Below are 19,691 nucleotides of genomic sequence, written 5' to 3'. Positions count from 1 at the left end.
CTGTTCCTGCCCATTTTGTTCTAGCAGACAGGCTATTTATACTTAATAATGGAGCATTCAAGAATATTCTTGTCATAATTTTGGAGATAGGATCTCTCTATACTGCCCAGGCTGGCCTCAAACTAATGACTCTCCTGTCTCAGCCTCTCTAGTGCTGAGATCATAAACCTTTACCACCACAATCAACTGAGAATATTCTCTTCTCCATGTAGAAACCAGTTCTCAGATGTGACTGCCTCTTATCTTTTCTAAGATAAGTGTCTTTGTTTTGTTTTTCATCATTCAGTAGTCAGTCAACATGTGTTTATGGACTATTTACTATGTACAGAAGCTTTTCTTTGTATATGGGTTAATGAAATAAAACTAACATAAGCCTTTCCTATGGGGAGTGTAGAACCTAATGGAGAACAGGAAAGACAGAGCATTATTCTTAACTACAGGGCAATGTAAACAAGTACTGTGCATAGATTCAACAAGCTAAGTGTTTCAGAGAACCCTCAGCTGGGGTGAACAGGGCCAGCTTCATGCAGGATGTGGTATTTGAGCTCTCTAAGTCTTGTTCATTTTTATACCTATTCAGACTCCCCCAAAGCAACCTAAAAATCCAATAAGTGAACAACAGCAAAGTAAACTATGAAGTCTATTTAATGGGATATGTAATCATTAAACTGTTTCCAGAGTCTGAAGCCACAAGGAGAATGCTTACTTTTATAATGTTAAGTGAGATGTAGCAGAATACAAATGTTTATATATAGTAGGCTTACCACACAACCACATAAAATGAAGGGGGGAAAAACCTTTATGTTCAACAAAACAAAGGGAAGGAAATAAACTAAAACATTTCTCGTTGCTACAGGTGACTGGGCCCCTTTTCTCTTTCTTGTCTGTGTTTTCTGCATTGAATACATAATATAATAGGGAAAAGAAAAAAAAACCCAGACTTTGAGACTTTGGAGGAGGAAAATATCCCTTCAAAGTACCTATGGCCTTAGTTACAGAATCCATAACCAAACACAATACATTGCAATGTTCTAGCAATGGGGAAATTACCTCACAGTTCCTACATAATATTAAAGTCTTGGTTTTGTCATAATAGGTTTTAAAAATAGCTGAAAATAGGGAGGACTCAAGGAAAATGAAAACAAAGTTTCTTTCCAGAAAACACATTAGAAAACTACTTCATCCTACAATCTCAGGTCTTGTGTTTGAGCTACAGGAAGAGGAGATATGTTTGTGAGCTAGCTGTGTTCATGCCCACCAACTACTGCTAAAAGAATTATAAGAACGTCGGGCGATGGTGGCGCACGCCTTTAATCCCAGCACTCGGGAGGCAGAGGCAGGCGGATCTCTGTGAGTTCGAGACCAGCCTGGTCTACAAGAGCTAGTTCCAGGACAGGCTCCAAAACCACAGAGAAACCCTGTCTCGAAAAACCAAAAAAAAAAAAAGAATTGTAAGAGTTCTGTTCCTACAGCCATACACATTGCTCTTTTCACTTTCCCATAGCTGGCAGATGGAGCCATAGTGCTGTTCTAATTCAAGCACTTCACAGGTTTCTAGTGTTTCTCCTTGGCTATCAAACATTTTGACTCTATTTAGTTAAGCTATTAATGAGCTGTAGTTCCTTGCTTGCTTACCTTTCTTCCTTCCTCTTCAGACTGGGTCTTATTCTGAAGGCCAGCTGGCCTTGAACTTGTGGTGATCCCCCTGCCCATGCCTCCAAAGTGTTGAGTTTACAGAAGTGACTTACTATGACTACTGGGCTTTGGCACATGGCCAAACCCACCCACAGGTTGGGAGCAATGATTAGGTTATGCTGTAGCACACTTACCACCCAGATGTTAGAACGTGCTTGAAGCTCTGCATTTACCCGGAAGCCACCAAAATCTGAGTCTATTTCCAGTCCACCGCTCTTGGCTAACTCAACATTGGGCTCTAGGCCTACAGCTGTCACTATGTGGTCAGTTTCTACCTGAGAGGAAAGAAGTAATTTAGTCGATTACCAGTTTTTACTGACGCTCATTCACATCACAACTTTATATCACTAAGAATCAGATCTTCAGTCGGGCAGTGGTAGTGCATGCCTTTAATCCCAGCACTCGTGGATTAAAGCACCTGCAGACAGGTGGTCTCTGTGAGTTCAAGGCCAGCCTGGTCTATAGAGTGAGTTCAAGGACAGGCTCTAAAGCAACAGAAAAACCCTATCTCGAAAAACAAACAAACAAACAAACAAACAAAAAACCCAAAAAAACAAAGCAAAACAACAAAAAAATCAGACTTTCAAAAAGTTAACGTCCTCAGGAATCCAATAACTCAGGCATTTTCTATCAAGCATCTGGGGTACAGCTCAGTGGTAAAATGCTTATGTAGCATGCACAAGAACTGACACTGTCCAAAACAAAGATAAAAAATATAAAGAAGGGGCTGGAGAGATGGCTCAGAGGTTAAGAGCATTGCCTGCTCTTCCAAAGGTCCTGAGTTCAATTCCCAGCAACCACATGGTGGCTCACAACCATCTGTAATGGGGTCTGGTGCCCTCTTATGGCCTGAGGCATACACACAGACAGAATATTGCATACATAATAAATAAATAAATAAATAAATAAATAAATAACCTGTTAAAAAAATAAAGAAAACAATATTAGAACTTTAAAAATAATCATGAATTAACTTACCTCCAGTAAAAAGATTTAAGTTCTGCTTTTATAAGAATTCCCCAGCCCCAGACATATTCTATATCACTTGAACAGAAATCTACTGCCCTAGCAAGGACTAAAGTCTAGTACAGACAGGAAGCAGCTACGGGAAAACAGTTCACAGGTGTGAACTACTCTGGTTCTCACCATTCTAGTTTGAAGAAGGGATGGTTAATTCAGAGAATTAGGAGATGTTAATGGTGGCTGCTAAGAAAACAAATCAATGATATCCAGCAAAGGAATGAGAATAAGGAGATGGGAAAGAAAGGCTGGAAGGCCTTCTAACATTGTTTCTTCCTCCTTACCAGCAAAGGAATGAGAGTAAGGAGATGGGAAGGAAAGGCTGGAAGGCCTTCTAACATTGTTTCTTCCTCCTTACCTTCCTTCCATCCTTCAGCTTAATGAGCAACTTGCCACTGCTGACCCCAACTGATTGCACAATTGCATTGGGCATCACTTTCACTCCCTCTGTAAAGAAAAATGAGACCAAAGACTGAACTCACTAGCTTGGGACCTCTGTGAAGAGGAAAGAAGCCAGCTGGAGGCCTCCCCTAGAGTGAAATCAGATGCAGGCAGCCCTGGGGAACCACAAGAACCCTACCTACACACCACCCATCTTTATATGGGAAGATGTTGTCTCAGATTCTAAACGCTTGTGACCCTGTCTGACTGAGGAATAGCAAAACATTTCCTCTGCCAATGTCAGGAATTATGTCAAGAGTTCCCCCAAAAGGTAACTCCAAAGAAACAGAGTATTATGGACACAGTCTCTACCTCGCTTGACTTTTTCCATTGTCCAGTTGCTGAGGTATTCAGGAAGGATCTTCCCCATATTTCCTTTCTCAGGGAAGAGCTGAATCACTTCTATGCCTGAGGTTTGAGCTAGGAAGAAGAAAGGGAACTAGTTACAGAAGAAGGCCTGAGCCAATCCCAGGAAGAAAGAAGGGAAGGTAAAGGAGAGCTAGTCAATCCTGGCTAAATGCAGAGCAAAGCAGCCAAGCAGGCCACAGCTCTTGCCTGTGGGGCACTGGGGCAAGAGGGCCTTTCTTGTGGTTGAGTTTATTCAAAGGCAAAGATAGCAAGTGTCAGAACTGCTGTCCAGGGATTGAGCTACCAATTTGGAATTTAGTGTACACTCACTCATGCGGTCACCTGAGGTCACATAAGCTTTTCAAGCTCTGAATAGGAATCATCTTCCTGAGAAGCTGCCTTGAGTTTAGCATGTGCAATTGTATAATCACACCATCACCAACAAACAAATGAACATAATTTAAAACAGAAACACAGTAGTTATGAAATATTCAAACCAGAACCTACAGACTTGGTTAGCTAGGAACCATCATACTTCTGATTGAAGGTTTTTGTCACAACTTCAACAATTCACAGATCCATAAAGTTCTCTAGTTTGCATGGCCAATTTCACCTTAGTAATTCCCTTCTGTAAGTATACGATTTCTAAACAGTCTAGGCAGAGAAGGTACAGGAAAGGAAAGGAAGTGCTGCTGTTAAGTTATTTAGACAACAACTTTTTGGTCACTGGGGACTGGGGGATTGTCCTTATTGGTTTGCTTTTTTTGTCAACTTGACAAAAGCTAGAGTTATCTAGGAAGAGAAACCTCAATTGAGAAAATGCCTTCAACAAATTACGTGTAGGCAAGTGTATAGTGCATTTTTTTGATTAATGATTGACCTGAATGGTCCCAACACCCTGGGCAGGTAGTCTTGAGTACTATAAGAAAGCAGACTGAGCCAGGCGGTGGTGGTGCATGCCTTTAATCCCAGCACTCAGGAGGCAGAGGCAGGAACATCTCTGTGAGTCCAAGGCCAGCTTGGTCTACAAGAGCTAGTTCCAGGATAGGCTCCAAAGTTACAGAGAAACCCTGTCCCGAAAAAACAACAAAACAAAAGAACAAAAAAAAAAAAAGAAAAGAAAAGAAAAAGAAAGAAAGAAAGAAAGAAAGAAAGAAAGAAAGAAAGAAAGAAAGAAAGAAAGAAAGAAAGCAGACTGAGTAAGCCATAGGGAATAAGCCAGGAAGTAGCACTCCTCCATGGCCTCTGCATCAACTCCTGTCTCATGTCTGAGTTCCTGCCTAACTTCCCTCAGTGATGAACAGTGATGTGGAAATATAAGCCAAATAAACCCTTTCCTCCCCAACTTGCTTTTGATCATGGTATTTATCACAGCAATAGAACCCAACTAGATAGAAATCCTTGTCCTAATCTCAATACTCAGCTTTTCATTCTATACACTTCTTTTTGGGGGGAGGAGTGAGATGGGGGAGGATTTGCTTCATAGCCCCAGGCTAGCCTTGAATTCACTAAGCAACCCAGTCTAAAATCTAACTCAACATCGTCCTGTTTCTGCCTTCAGAGTACTGAAATTACAAACATGTGCCAACAAGCCTGGACTCATTCTATAAACACTGTTCAAAGTCCTTCAACTCCTCCTGGCAAACAGATTTCTGGAATTTGTGACAGTGCACTAAGATGTGTGATAAACTACTAGACAAAGAAAAGTGAGGACAGTTCTCAATACTCACACTTTCTGCCAAGAGCACAGGCCAGTTCACTCCCAAGGAAGCCCCCACCAATAACTGTAATTGACTTGACTTCCCGTGAGATCTTCTCCAAGGCTCTAAAATCTCCAATCTGCAGGATCATACCAGTTTAGTTCACTGATTTCCCAAAGGGGCACAAGATAATAATCCAAGAAAATATTTTCCTCTAACTCTTCTACAACAGACATTTGCATATAACGTCTTGTACAAAAGTGACTCAATTATAGCATCTATGTTATTAATGTGATTTTTTTCTCCTTTGTAACATTCCTTCCAGCAACAGTGGTTGTCAACACTGGTAGAACTTTTCTTCCCAGTCCAAGGTAGACATGTGGCAGTATCAAGAGACATTTTTGTTGTCAGGATAAGATGCTCCGGCCTCGAGTGGAGAGAAGCCAGTGATGCTGCCAACACCTTACAAAGTAAAAGACAGCTTCCCACACAAAGAATTATTCAGTCCAACAATTAAGAATTTAAAAGGCAGGATGAACTTTATCCAATATCTCTAAGTGTGGCTAGAAAATTCCAGCAACGCACACTGTTAAGAATCAAAGGGGCTGGAGAGATGGCTCAGTGGTTAAGAGCACTGGCTGCTCTTCCAGAGGTCCTGAGTTCAATTCCCAGCAACCACATGGTGGCTCACAACCATCTGTAATGAGATCTGGCGCCCTCTTCTGGCATGGAGGCAGAATGTTGTATACATAATAAATAAATAAATCTTAAAAAAAAGAAGCAAACAATCTCCTTTATACTTATACACTCTTATATATATTATACTTATATACTCTCGATCTTTTGCATCAAAATCTTCACAAAGCACTTGTAATGAAAAATGCCAAGAGACCACAAGGCGTTTTGGTGGATCAAATACATCAAGAGAAAACAACTGCAAAAGGGCAGTCAGAGGCACAGCAAGCAATCAAAACCAAATGTAATTTTCTCTTATAAGCATAGAACCCCTGAGTGGATGAAGTATTGGAGGTGCAGGGAGAAGTGACTTGCTCAAAGCTAGACAACAAGTCAGAAGAGCTATATAGAACATGGATCTCCCAATTAGAGGGATCACCTGGGGGACAGAAAAGTATGTTACCTCTGCAAAACCACACAAAGAAAACACTAAAACAATTACCTTTCTGAAAAGCGTTGTTCTGCTCTTCACCTCTGCTCCAGCCCTATCGATGGCAGACAGACTTCTTGGAGTGCCTCCTGGAAATAGGAAAGCCCTTTAGGCTGACAAGCAGGAGCTAGCCCAAACAACCCCTACAGGTAGAGCTCTCTCTGCTTTGACTGTGATTAAGTGTGTTAGTGTCACAGCAACAGTGTTGGTGGTGGTGGCTGCGGCTGCTGCTATTACTACCAAGGAGTGACTAGCAGATAAGATGGCTTCCTCACAGCAGGCTTCTTATCAACTTCCTTTAAGAAATATATCTGAGTATCCTTTTAGAGGACCTTGCCTCCATAGCTGGCCAAACCAGAAAACTTAGTTCCTTTTTCCATGATGTGCCTTTGTCTCTTTCTGTCAATTTTCTGAGAGGGTTGTACTATGTAGATCAGGTTGGCCCGGAACTCACTATGGATCCTAGGTAGCATCAAGTCTGCTTTGATCCTTCTGCCTGAGGATCCTGAGTGCTGGGATTAGAGTTATTATGCCCACCTGCCACGATAGGTCCAGTTTCTCAGGAGGCCTCATATGCTAGCATGGTTACAGCACTTTCATTAGCTGATTGTCTTGTCTCCTGATTTTGGATGAGAATTGGCAATAAACCCATAGAGCTACATATCCTTCAGGCCAGAGACTGAGTACCATGCACAGAGGAAAAAGGAGCAGCTTCCTCATGTCGTTACCAAAGGATTTTCTTTCTTTTTTTCCTTTTTCGAAGCTGAGGACAGAACCCAGGGCTTTGCACTTGCTAGGCAAGCACTCTCTACCACTGAGCTAAATACACTTATTATAAAAAATTGTAAATAGGTAAAAACATTATATGTCCAAATTAACCAGACTTCGACACCAGAGATTCTGGAGATATGAGTTGTCTTAAGGATAAGCTGCAATATCTTTTCAAGAGAAGGCCAGACTCTAAAGCTTGAACAAACTACCATAGTAGGGAAGACAGCCACCTCCAGAAATACTCACCCGTTGCAATCAAGCATTTTTCAAAGGTTATCTTAGAGCCATCATTAAGTTTCACCATGTTGCCTCTTACATCCAGCTGTACTACCTGGTATAGATAGTCATATGCATACATATAAGAAGTAGAAATGAATAAGTTATGAAAAAACTATTGTGATATAATATTCACCATTTTAAAGTGTACAAGTCATTGGACTTTTAGTCTATTCACCACTAATTCTAGAACATTTCATGCCCACGGGGTAAGGTGGGGGGATTCTAAATCTATGTTGGCAACTCATTCAGAAGATTTAGGTTTTGACTGAAAATGATCCTCAAGAAATCGTTTCTAATTAGTTATTGGGACCACAGTTCTTGAAATCCTGTTTCTTCAAGCAACGACTAGCCATCAACTGGATTCCCAAACTTTCATTCTGATTTATAGAAACAGACACTGGAGAAAGTCTTTTCTGTTTTGGCATTTGGAATCCTTATTTCTTTGCTAACAACTCTACTATACTCACAAATCTCTGCAGAATCTTTCTCCAACTTCTAGTCTTCACGGAAACTCAGCTATCCCTCAGGGATGTTACACTTAGAGACAGTGTTGTAACCCATACCGCAGGGCCAGGAAGAAGTGTTGGCATGTTCCACAGTTCCTGAGGTGGTTGCTGCTGCTGCTGCTTCTAGAGTCTTATACCTTCATCCTCCTGAGTGACACCTACTTACATCCCTTTAAATCACTGTTAGTAAACCACTTCTTCCCCACTGGTCCTTAACTCCAAGGACCTTGGAACTTGGTTCCTATTTTTCTCTGCCGCGTCCAGACTCTTATTATTTCCAAACTGCTACTTCTACCTCAATTTTCTCTCAGGCTCATTGTTGTTTTGTTTGTGATAGGGCCTCACTATGTAGCCTGGCTGGCCCGGAACTTTCTATGAAGACCAGGAAGGCTGGCCTCAAACGCACAGAGATCCACCTGCCTCTGCCTCTTGAGCACTGGGATTAAAGAATACACCATTACACACATATGTAAGCTTAGCTTCACTGCCTTCTTAATTCCCATTGTTACTTACTCCTCTTTTTGTTTGTTGCAATGTGGAAAATGTACCTAGGACTGTGGGTATGCTGGACAAGCACTGTATCATGAAACTGTATCTTCAGCCCAGCCTCAGTCTTCTGTACTTCTTCCAATTTTCTACTTATCTAGTTGGCAGTTCCATTCCATTAATTTGGACCAGAGGTAAATCATTCAGTGACTCTCCTATCAATACTCCTAATTCCTTTGTGTCTACTTAGGGTTAAAAGCTTTAGTTTTGGAGTCTGAGAGATTAGTTTCCAGTATCTGCCCCATTCTTTACTAGCTGTGAGACCATCAAATCAAGAAATGCCCGTGCACCTTTAATCCCAGCACTCAGGAGGCAGAGGCAGGCAGATCTCTGTGAGTTCGAGGTCAGACTGGTATACAGAGTGAGTTCAGGCTCCAAAGCTACAGAGAAACCCTACCTCAAAAAACAAGAAAGAAAGAAAGAAAGAAAGAAAGAGAGAGAGAGAGAGAGAGAGAGAGAGGGGGGGGGGGGAGGCGGGGGAGCAATACCTGTTAAACATCTATGATGGTTTAAAGGAAGTTCTAAGTACAGGGGACACAGTGATAAGAATGACAGATTATCTTCTCTGTCTTCAGAGTATATTAGACAAAAATAATTTAACAAACACTAACAATAAGGAGTGATAAACATGATAGACATAGGGCAGTGCAGTGGCACTAGAAACACAGGGTGGGGTGTTCGAGACAAGTTTAGTTGGGTAAAGCTTTCTAGAGAGAACAGTATTCATGAATATTTTCTTTAACCTCCTGTGCTTTGTCCTTGGTAAGTTCTCTCTTCGGTACAGCTTGACCACTCAACACTCAGATGGCTCGTTCAGATAACTATCTTTTTCTCCACCAATAACCATCTAACACCCAGTCTTATTGTGAAAACAAGTGAAAGTCTGTAACATAAACATGAGTGCAGAGGTAATGCATCTGTAACCCCAGTGCTAGGGCGACAGAGACAGCCAGACCCCAGATGTTTGCTGGCTAATCTCAGTGAAACAGTTGAGCTCCAGGTTCAGTGAGAGACCCTGTTTCAAAATATAAGGTGGAGAAACAGATGAACACTGGATGTCAACACCTGGACTCCACGTGTGTGTATACACAGGCAATGGTACCTTCATATACACATGCATATACAACATGCATACATATGTACACAAACTGTTTACTTTCTTTTTTGTTCATTCACTTCCTTTTTTCCAGCTGGGAAATAAAGTGATCTTTCTATTCTTGTGTATCTAGCCATTCTTTTCTCTTTTAGGATCTTCACCTGATAACTGTCCATTATTCCTTTACCCTCTCCTGAGTCCTTAGACCTCAGTTCAATATAGTAAGACAAATCTTTTTTTTTCTTAAATATTTATTTATTTATTTAATATGTATACAATATTCTGTTTGTGTGTATGCCTGAAGGCCAGAAGAGGGCACCAGACCTCATTACAGATGGTTGTGAGCCACCATGTGGTTGCTGGGAATTGAACTCAGGACCTTTGGAAGAGCAGGCAATGCTCTTAACCACTGAGCCATCTCTCCAGCCCCAGTAAGACAAATCTTTGATTCTATGTTCTCTTCAAACTTCTATCCAATGCTGTCTCCCCCTGATTAAATTTTTAATTTAGAATTTTTCAAAAAAGAAACACTCATATACCAACCATTCATTTTATTGACTTTTACTATACTGAGGATTGAACAGAGAACCGAGATCCTTGTGCATTCCATGCAAGCTCTCTACCAGTTTTGGTTTTTTGAGACAGGGCTTCTCTGTAGCTTTGGAGCCTGTCCTGGAACTAGCTCTTGTAGACTAGGCTGGCCTTGAACTCACAAAGATCCGCCTGCCTCTGCCTCTGGAGTGCTGGGATTAAAGGCGTGCTCCACCACCGCCCAGCTAGTCCTTAAATTTTTTAGAGATGGGGTTTCGCCCAGACTGGTCTGCAACCGACTATACCGTAACCCACACTAGCTTCAAACTTGTAGCTGTCCTCCCGACTTAGTTTCTAAAATACTGAGATTACAGGTATGACCTATTATGCTCAAATTTCAGTTAAACTTTGGGAGTGTGTGCATGTGTATTTTCATGTCCATGTGGGTGCAAGTGCTTATGCGAATTGAAGGCAGAAGGCAAAAAACAATCTTGGGTATTGTTCCTCAAGTCATCCCTGTCCATTTTTTTTTTTTTTGAGACACGGTCATACTCACTAAATTGGCTAAATATGGTGGCTGGCCAGCAAGCCCTAGGGATCCACCTGTCTCTGCCTTCTCGGCACTGATATTACAAGCATGCTCCACCACACCTGAGTGTTTTATATGGGTTCTGGGTATTGAACTCCAGTCCTCAGGCACTCTCCAGCTCATCTAAACTTACTGAAGGAACAGAGGAGGGCTTGGGAGATGGCTCAATGCATACAGCACTTGCTATGCAAGCATGAGGAACAGAGTATGGAACCCCACATCCACATAAAAGCTGAGTAGGTGTGGCCACCCACATGCAATCCCAGTGCTGACAAGGTGGAACAGGGAATCTCCATAGTGAGCCAGCTACCAGACTAGCAGAACCAGTAAGTCCCAGATTCAGCAAGAGAATCTGACTTAGTAAATAGAATAGAGGGAGGTTCTTTATGTCAACCTCTGTCCTCTACATGTATGTGCATGCACATGTAAACATGCATTTATACATGCAAAAATGAATAGTTTAACTTTACAATGTTATCTACTGCTCTCTAAGTTCTTTTCTATTGTTTTGGTTGTTGTTTGACAGGATCTCATTATGTAGCCCTAGAAGGCCTGGAACTCTGTGTAGACCAGGCTGGGCTCAAACTCACTGACATCTGCCTATTTTGCCTCCCAGGTACCGCAATTAAAGGCATGCACTACCATACTTGTTGTCCAAGCTGATTTTTATCTTTCCCCTTAAAACCAGATCTTCCTCTTAAAATATTTTTCTCAGTTAGGGGGAGGGCACTATTATCTACTCTGATATACAATCTAGAAATTTTGTCTACTTCACCTCCCACCTTCATTCAGTCTTCAAGCCTTAGGTATATTTTCTCCTAAGCATTCCTCAAGCATGTCCTTCACTCTGATCACGTATTTTCTCCCACGCTGGGCATCTAACTCAGTGCTACACAAGAAGTAATACATTATTAGGAACTTGGGCTCTGGTCAGAATTTCTGGGTTCCAACTCTTCAGTCAGATAAGCCTGAGCTCATATTCTGTCTCTCATGTATTGTAAAAATTTAGGCCAGTTATTTAAAATTTCTTTATTTAAAAAGCAATTTCTTGCCAGGTAGTGGCGTCTCAGAGCTTTGATACCAGCACTTGGGAGAGAGGCAGGTGGATCTCTGAATTCGAGGCCAGCCTGATCTACATAGCAAGTTCCATGATAGCCAGGGATGTTATACAGAGAAACCCTGTCTCCAGAAACAAAACAAAATGGTTTTTAAAAAAATCAGTTAAAATAGGTATTATATAAATTCTTAGCCCTTGCATTCCTCTTCATAATCATTACCACCACCAGCCTAATTTGAGCAATTATAATCTTTTGCCTGAATTATTATAATAATTTTTGAAATGGCCTTTCTAATCTTTTAATTTTTTTACTTTAGCCAGGCAGCAGTGGCACACATTTTTAACCCCAGCACTCAGGAGGCAGAGGCAGGTGGATCTTTGTGAGTTCAAGGCCAGCGTGGCTTACAGAGTGAGTTCCAGGACAGCCAGGTCTGTCACACAAAGAAACCCTGTCTCAAAAGCCATAAAAAGATTTTTATGTTATATGTATAGGTGTTCTTTCTGCATGTATGTATGTGTACCATGAGTGCCTGGATAGTTGAGAGACAGTATGTGGGTGCTGGGGATTGAACTCAGATCCTCTGAAAGAGCAGCCAGTGTTTTTAAATGTAGCCTGCTGGTCACCAGCCTAGATTCAAGTTCAGTAAGAGACCCCACTCAAAAGGAATATATTAAGCAGAGTAATAGGGCAGAACACCTGACACTCTCCTCTTTAGACTACCTATATTCACATATATCATACTCATATATATATATATATATACACACACACACCAAAAAATAAACAAGCTTGCTCTTGCGGAGGACCTGGGTTCACTTCCCAGAACCCACATGATGGCTCATAGCCATTTTTAATTCTAGTTCCAGGGGATCCAAAATTCCTTTTCTAACTTTTGAGGGGATCATGCACACACATGGTACATTTACATACATATAAAATAAATACATAAATTAAAAAAAAATTTCAGACATTTTAGGACTACAGATTTCTTCTCCAGGAAGCTTTCCTTGTATTCATTACTGTACTGTACATTCCTCCTCCTCCAAATTCCCAGGACTCATAACATTTCTGTGTTAAGATTATCTATGTTGCTGCTTATTTTTGTTTTCCCTTAGGAGATAGGGCTCCAGTATTCCACACTGGGGACATTTAACATAAGGTGCCACTACCAGCTTAACCACATTCTACAGCTCTGTTATGGGAATCTGCCCATTTGTGCTTCACTTTCAGCTTTGCTTCTTAAGAGAACACCATTCCCTCTATTGGAACACTGCCATTAATTTACAAACATAGCCTACTGTTTCCATTAATAAAAATAAAGCACAACACAGCAAATAAAACACAACACAACAAAGCTTTCCTAGGACCTCACAAGCATTGTGCAATAACTGCTCTTCTTATTTAGGCAACCATTTTGGTAACATCCAACAGTATCTTCCATGTTGAATTATGCTGAAAATTAGCCTAATTTCTTATCATAAATAACCCCAAAGAAAGGTCAAACAAAACAAAAAGCAATAGGAAGGAGGAACAAATACAGAAGCATAAACAAAAGCAACAATAGGGGCTAGAGAGTTGGCTCAGAAGGTTAAGAGCACTGGCTGCTCTTCCAGAAGTCCTGAGTTCAATTCCCAGCAACCACATGGTGGCTCACAACCATCTGTAATGAGGTCTGGTGCCCTCTTCTGGCCTGAAGGCATACACGCAGGCAGAATATTGTACACATAATAAATAAATAAATAAACAAATAAATAAATGATAAGTAAATCAATCAATTGATCAATCAATCTTTAGGACTGGAAAGATGGTTCAGTGGTTAAGAGCACTGGCTACTTTTCTAGAGTACCTGGGTTCAACATCTAGTATCCATATGGCAGCTCACACCTGTCTATAACTCCAGTTCCAGGGCTTCAGACATGCATGCAGGCAAAACCAACTAACATTAAATAAAAATAGTTTTTTTTTAAAAAGCAGCAATAGGGGGCTGGAGAGATGGCTCAGTGGTTAAGAGCATTGCCTGCTCTTCCAAAGGTCCTGAGTTCAATTCCCGGCAACCACATGGTGGCTCACAACCATCTGTAATGAGGTCTGGTGCCCTCTTCTGGCCTGCAGACATACACACAGACAGAATATTGTATACATAATAAATAAATAAATATAAAAAAAATTAAAAAGCAGCAATAGTTTTTAGCATTATAGTATCTGACAATGTGACTTCTCTGGCAAAGTTTATTCAACTTCATGGTCTACACTTTGCTAGAGACTTTCCTTAGACAGACTAAATAATATTAGTCCTATAATGTTTGGTTTTCCTTTGATGAACTATGGTGGGAGAGGAAACCTGGATTGTAATGGAAAGGCACATCACTGTAATTTCTGTTTGGTAACTACATAGGCTAGAGCCTGACAAAGAAAGCAGCCTACTAGCTCACCTTCTTCCCAGTGAGGACAGCCACACCACCATTCTCAATATGAGGCAGGTCCTGAGCAGAAACATAGAAAGAAGGTGGCTGGAAATATATGCTGTATGGGAAAGAGAAAAAAACTATAAGCATCTGGAACTACTATAGGCTCCCTCTATAGCTTTACTAAAATGATGTAAATATTACATGAAAAATAAATTTTGGTACATTTTCCAGAGTTTCTCTTGTCACTAGATCTTGATGGTGACTTACTGAAAAGTATTACAGATCAGTGGTTCTCAATTGGGTGCAACTTTAGCCCCACGGGACATTTGGCCATATCTGGAGACATTATGGGTTACAACAACTTACGAGGGGATGTTATTGTATCTGATAGCTAGAATCGAGATACTGATGAACAGCCTATGCTATACGGCACAGCCCTTACCTTCAATAAGAATTACGTTGTCTCCAACGCGGACACTAAGAGAGACTTAAATAGATATAATCTACATGGGAAGTATAAAAAGACAAGATCTTCTGAGTAAATTGGGAGCATGGGGACCTTGGGAGAGAATTGAAGGGGGGAAGGGAGAGGCAGGGAGGGGAGCAGAGAAAAACGTAGAGCTCAAGAAATATCAATAAAAAAATTACGTTGTCTCAAATATCAACCAACAGTGTAGAGGCTGAGGAACTTAGTTCTAGGTGTAGAATCATTTCAAATCAAGAACAAAGGCACTCAAGGAACAGGTATTCACGTATCGACTCACATTAATTTTTCAGAATGGTGCTGTTGACCAGTGGAGCAAGGTCTTGCTCCTACATGGTTCTGCCTAAACGATTAAGCTAGAATCTCAACTACTCAGGAAGATAAACCAAGAATATTACTTGAACCTAGTAGTTTGGGTTCAGTCAGGTTAACAAAGTGAGAACCCAAATTAAAAAAAAAAGTAAATAATTATGTAAAAAACATTATAAGTAGAGAAAATTTCATTGAAAGTATGCAGTCTGCTTGCAAATGAAACATGATAGTAAAGATGAGAGGCAAACATATTTTGGCATTTACATTTGTTAAGATTTATTTATTTTATGTGTGTAGATGTTTTGCCTGCATGCATGCCTGTGCTCGCAAAGGTCAGAAGAGGGTGTCAGATTTCCTACAACTGGAGTTACAGATGGCTGTAAAATCACTGTGTGATTGCTGGAAACTGAACGTGGGTTCTCTGCAAAAGCAAAAAGTGCTCTAAAATGCTAAGCCATCTCTCCAGCCCAGGTCTGTAAATTTTAGTTCAACGTCAAAGAATCACTAATAAGAAATACACTAGAGCCCCAAGAACAGGACTAGAATTGAGAGACCTAAGGAGTCCTATAGAAGAAAAAAGCTGGAACTATAGCTCTAATACTTGGGGTTTATTTATGTTTGTTTTGCATTTTTGAGACATTTTGAGTAACTAGGCTGTTACTTAGGCTAGTCTTGAACTCCTGACTGTTTTGCCTCATCTTCTCAAATGCTAGGGTTTCAGGCATGTACTATCATGCCCAGCTAGCTCCAAGTGTTTTTTGTGCAAGCATTCTGATAATGAGGCTCTTCGTTATAGCCTTCCTACTCTAGCCCTGCAATTGTGAATGTGGGTTAGTGTCAAACAAAGTACCATCATCAATGGCCTGTGGAGACAGTTCAGCTAAGTGCTTGCAGAGGCATAAGGATCCAAGTTTAAGCCCCAGAACCCACATAAAAAAGCCAGGCAAGGGGCTGGAGAGATGGCTCAGCAGTTAAGAGTATTGCCTGCTCTTCCAAAGGTCCTGAGTTCAATTCCCAGCAACCACAGGGTGGCTCACAACCATCTGTAATGGGGTCTGGTGCCCTCTTCTGGCCTGCTGGCATATACACAGACAAAATGTTGTATACATAATAAATAAAAAAAAAAAAGCCAGGCAAATTGGCATGCGCCTGTAATCCCAACACTGAGGAAGCAAAGGCAGGAAAATCCTTGTGGTTCACTGGCTATCCAGCCTATTTCGCCAATTTAGTTGCGTCCCAGACCAGTGAGAGGCCCCGTCTCAAAAACAAAAAAAACCCAAGAACAAAGTAGATGGTGGCTTGGTGCGGGAGAATTGTCTGTATTCTGTCAATCATGTGTTTTAATAAAACGCTGATTGGTCAGGCAGGAAGTATAGGTGAGTCAACCAGACAGGAAGTAGAGGCGGGACCATGAGAACAGGAGAATGCTAGGAAGGAGGAAGCCCATTCCTCCCATTCCTGCCCAGACCACTGAGAAACAACATGTAATCTGCCCAGCTGAGAAAGGTACCAAGCCACGTGCTAACATAGATAAGAATAATGGGTTAATATAAGCTACAAGAGCTAATAAGTAGCCTGAGCTAATGGGCCAATCAATTTTATAACTTATGGAGATCTCTGTGATTTTCTTTGGGGCCTGGCAGCTGTGGGACCTGGTGGGAGGACAGAACCCTGACAAGCAGGCCCTCATGTTACAGAGGCTGATGAATGACACCAAAGGCTGACCTCTGGCCTCCACATATATGCAGATATGTATGCTTGTGAACACATACACACCCAAAAATGGAAGTGTCATAATCAGTTTCACTTGCTTTTATATGATTGCCTAGGTATTTATAAAGAAATGACAACACTGGCTAAGCTAATCTCTGGCAGAGAAATCTAACCTAAAGGTCCTAGAAATAGGAGCCCTAATATTTCACAGTCTAGCATTAAACTGCTGATTGTTAGTAGTTTGGGGAACAGAAGCTAGAATGTTCTTTGTTGCCTCTGAGCCTGACCAAGTATATACAATAGCAAACTTCCATGTACAGCCTTCCCATGTATTACACGTGATCAGTGACAAAATCTTAACCTGTTCCTCATGCTTAGTCAGGCCCATTTAACATAAGCAAACATACCTTCTCTCTTTTCCATTCCACTGTCTGAATTGCAGTGTCTTTGTGACATTTGGATCATCTGAAAACCACAATTCTTTCGAAAGAGGAGGTCGCATGTATGGCAGCTCAGGGTCTTCAGATACAATCAGGACCTTTAGACACAAAATAATTCTTGTCAGGGCTAATTTAAGAGGTAAATGTCAAAGCATTCACATTGGCTAAATTTGCACACTATACCTTCTACACCAAGCAAAATAACATGCACCTTACCCTGGCCCCAGGATCCCGAGCCCGGATGGATCGGGCTGCAGCAAAAGCAGCAGTACCTCCACCAATCAGCAGGAAAGGAACATGACTTGGTACTTTGACTTGAGGAGATGACCCTCCCTCTGCAGCTGTAACAGAACATACAGGGTCAGTCTTTATGTTTGCTTTTCGAGACAAGGTTTCTGTGTAGCTTTGGAACCTGTCTTGGCACTAGCTCTTTAGATCATATAGTGCCTCTGCCTCCCCAGTGCTGGGATTAAAGGAGTGTGATACTACCACCTGGGTCAGTCTTCTTAAAGGCTCTGATGACTCTGGGCCACTATTTCAAAAAGTCACTTTGTACTTGTCTTAATCCTTTACATAAAATAAAACCGGCACACCTATACAAATCTTAAACTTACTGGGTTTAGGATGTGGCTCAGTGGCAGGAAGCTTGCCTATCATGTCCAAGATACTGGGTTTGAGAGCCAGAACTAAAAAAAAAGGGGGTGACCAAAGCACAAAACAATCCTCCGAACATTCCTTTCATTTTACCTGTGGGGAAAATTTTTAAATGGAGTGAATGAGTTGATTGGTGTCTTTCATTCATTAGTTCTATACTGGATCCAGGGCTGACCTTAAATATTAGTCTTTTCCTTTGCCCTTTTTTAAGCTAGGTCTCACTCTGTATCCCTGACTGGCCTCAGCTTCTCATGTGCTGGGATTACAGCTGTACACCATCACACCTGGCTAGTTATTTCTCAAATATATTAGAAAGCATATATTAAAAGGCCTCTGCCATTCTTATTATTTTTCTACCAGCCACCAGGAAAATATCAAGTTCAGTTGCACATTTTGTTAGCAATAAAAGGGAAACACCTAGGAGGTCAATTGGAGATTATTAGACAATGTTCATGAAGAAGATGGCATTATTGAAGAAAGCAATACAAAACGCCTACCCAGAGCTATAGGGGTTATTAAAGGATTAAAACATTCCTCCTTGAAAAACCAAGTGACTCAAATAAAGTGAAGGCTAGAGCTTTGTGCTACAGGAAAACAAACATCTACAACGCAAACTCCAAAGATTCAAAGGAATTAATATGACTAAAAAGGCTTAGTCATTGGAAAAATGGCTTTCCTATCTTTTCCTGATTTTCTTACCAAGCTTGCCTTTTAAAAAGCCTATATATAGGGGCCTGGAGAGATGGCTCAGAGGGTAAGAGCATTGCCTGCTTTTCCAAAGGTCCTGAGTTCAATTCCCAGCAACCACATGGTGGCTCACAACCATCTATAATGAGGTCTGGTGCCCTCTTCTGGCCTGCAGGCACACACACAGACAGAATATTATATACATAATAAATAAATAAATATTTTTTTAAAAAAGCCTATATAAAGATAGGTACTCACAATAATTTTACTTCAAGCCTAAAATGCCAACCAAATATTTCAGGATATTGCTCCCTGTTGTGGGGTAAAACCATAATTTCTGGAAGCTTATAATCTCACACTGTTACACTACAACAAGGTATTAGCAAATCATAATCTTTAATCATTTTCCCTTATTTAGTCTCAAATCATACAGAAGAGACATGGGGGAATACTTACCAGAGGCGTCGGCCCTTCTCTGTTTCTCTTCTGGTGTCAGTCCTAGCCCTGCCATTCTTTCATTATATCTTTTTTGGTCTTCTTTTATAGTCTTGTAGGCCTATAGACCCAAACACAGAGAAAGATTATTACATGATACAGCTAACTCAGACCATAAGCTAATATCATTTCAATTAAATGATAAGCTTTTGTCTACACTAAGGTTAGTTTGATATGCCAAAATCACTAAGGCAAAGCCTTCTTTTCTAATACTTGGGATAGAACCCAGAGCTTCATGCATGCTAAGCAAGCATTCTACCACTGAGCTATACCCCCAGCCCAAAGTTATTTTCTCAAGAAATAAAACTATTCAGTGTACACATATTTGGTGAGAAAAAGAATACTCAAAAACAGATCAAAATATATGTTTTAGATTTTCTGTGACTCTTGGTAAGGAACTCTCTTGATATTGAATTCCGAAAGTAAAGAAAAGGGAATGTAATGTTAGTAAGTATAGAAATGGCTAAAGTACAGAAAGGGGTTTTGGACTATGCTGGTGCTAGTTGTAAAATCAAGGCACATGGGGACCGTATCTTCCTGATAAATGTTTCAGAGTTTGCCAGGGATTGAGATATGTGGCTAGGTGTATCATATTCTTAAAATATAACTCATTTTTCCAGCAATAGTTTTTTTCTTTTCCTAAACAAAGGAGGAAGGAGTCTCACTTAGAAATACAACATATAAATAATTATTAAGGTTCAAATATCATCGTCATTAAATACGTATTTTATTTCAAATACATTCTTTCCGCTA

General features: G+C 40.7%; 1 protein-coding gene across 2 annotated transcripts in view; it reads right to left on the bottom strand.

Moving 5' to 3' along the window:
* Window positions 1-19,691, bottom strand: part of LOC121441073 (apoptosis-inducing factor 1, mitochondrial) — a 47,384-nt gene that overhangs the window by 7,057 nt on the left and 20,636 nt on the right. For both annotated transcript variants that reach the window (XM_041642210.1, XM_041642209.1), the window contains exons 3-12: window positions 18,900-18,999; window positions 17,319-17,443; window positions 17,070-17,200; window positions 14,178-14,268; window positions 7,387-7,471; window positions 6,382-6,458; window positions 5,235-5,343; window positions 3,469-3,576; window positions 3,074-3,162; window positions 1,830-1,970 (exon numbers count right to left, since the gene is read on the bottom strand). In XM_041642210.1, coding sequence (XP_041498144.1) covers window positions 1,830-1,970; window positions 3,074-3,162; window positions 3,469-3,576; window positions 5,235-5,343; window positions 6,382-6,458; window positions 7,387-7,471; window positions 14,178-14,268; window positions 17,070-17,200; window positions 17,319-17,443; window positions 18,900-18,999 — 1,056 coding nt within the window. The remainder of the gene's footprint in view (window positions 1-1,829; window positions 1,971-3,073; window positions 3,163-3,468; window positions 3,577-5,234; window positions 5,344-6,381; window positions 6,459-7,386; window positions 7,472-14,177; window positions 14,269-17,069; window positions 17,201-17,318; window positions 17,444-18,899; window positions 19,000-19,691) is intronic.

The sequence above is a fragment of the Microtus oregoni genome, unplaced genomic scaffold (assembly GCF_018167655.1).
Source record: "Microtus oregoni isolate MIOR12 unplaced genomic scaffold, Mior012 000073F_001, whole genome shotgun sequence".
In the NCBI taxonomy this organism is placed as follows: domain Eukaryota; kingdom Metazoa; phylum Chordata; class Mammalia; order Rodentia; family Cricetidae; genus Microtus; species Microtus oregoni.
The sequence above is the reverse complement of the archived record's forward strand: the minus strand, read 5'-3'. Positions and strand labels throughout refer to the sequence as shown.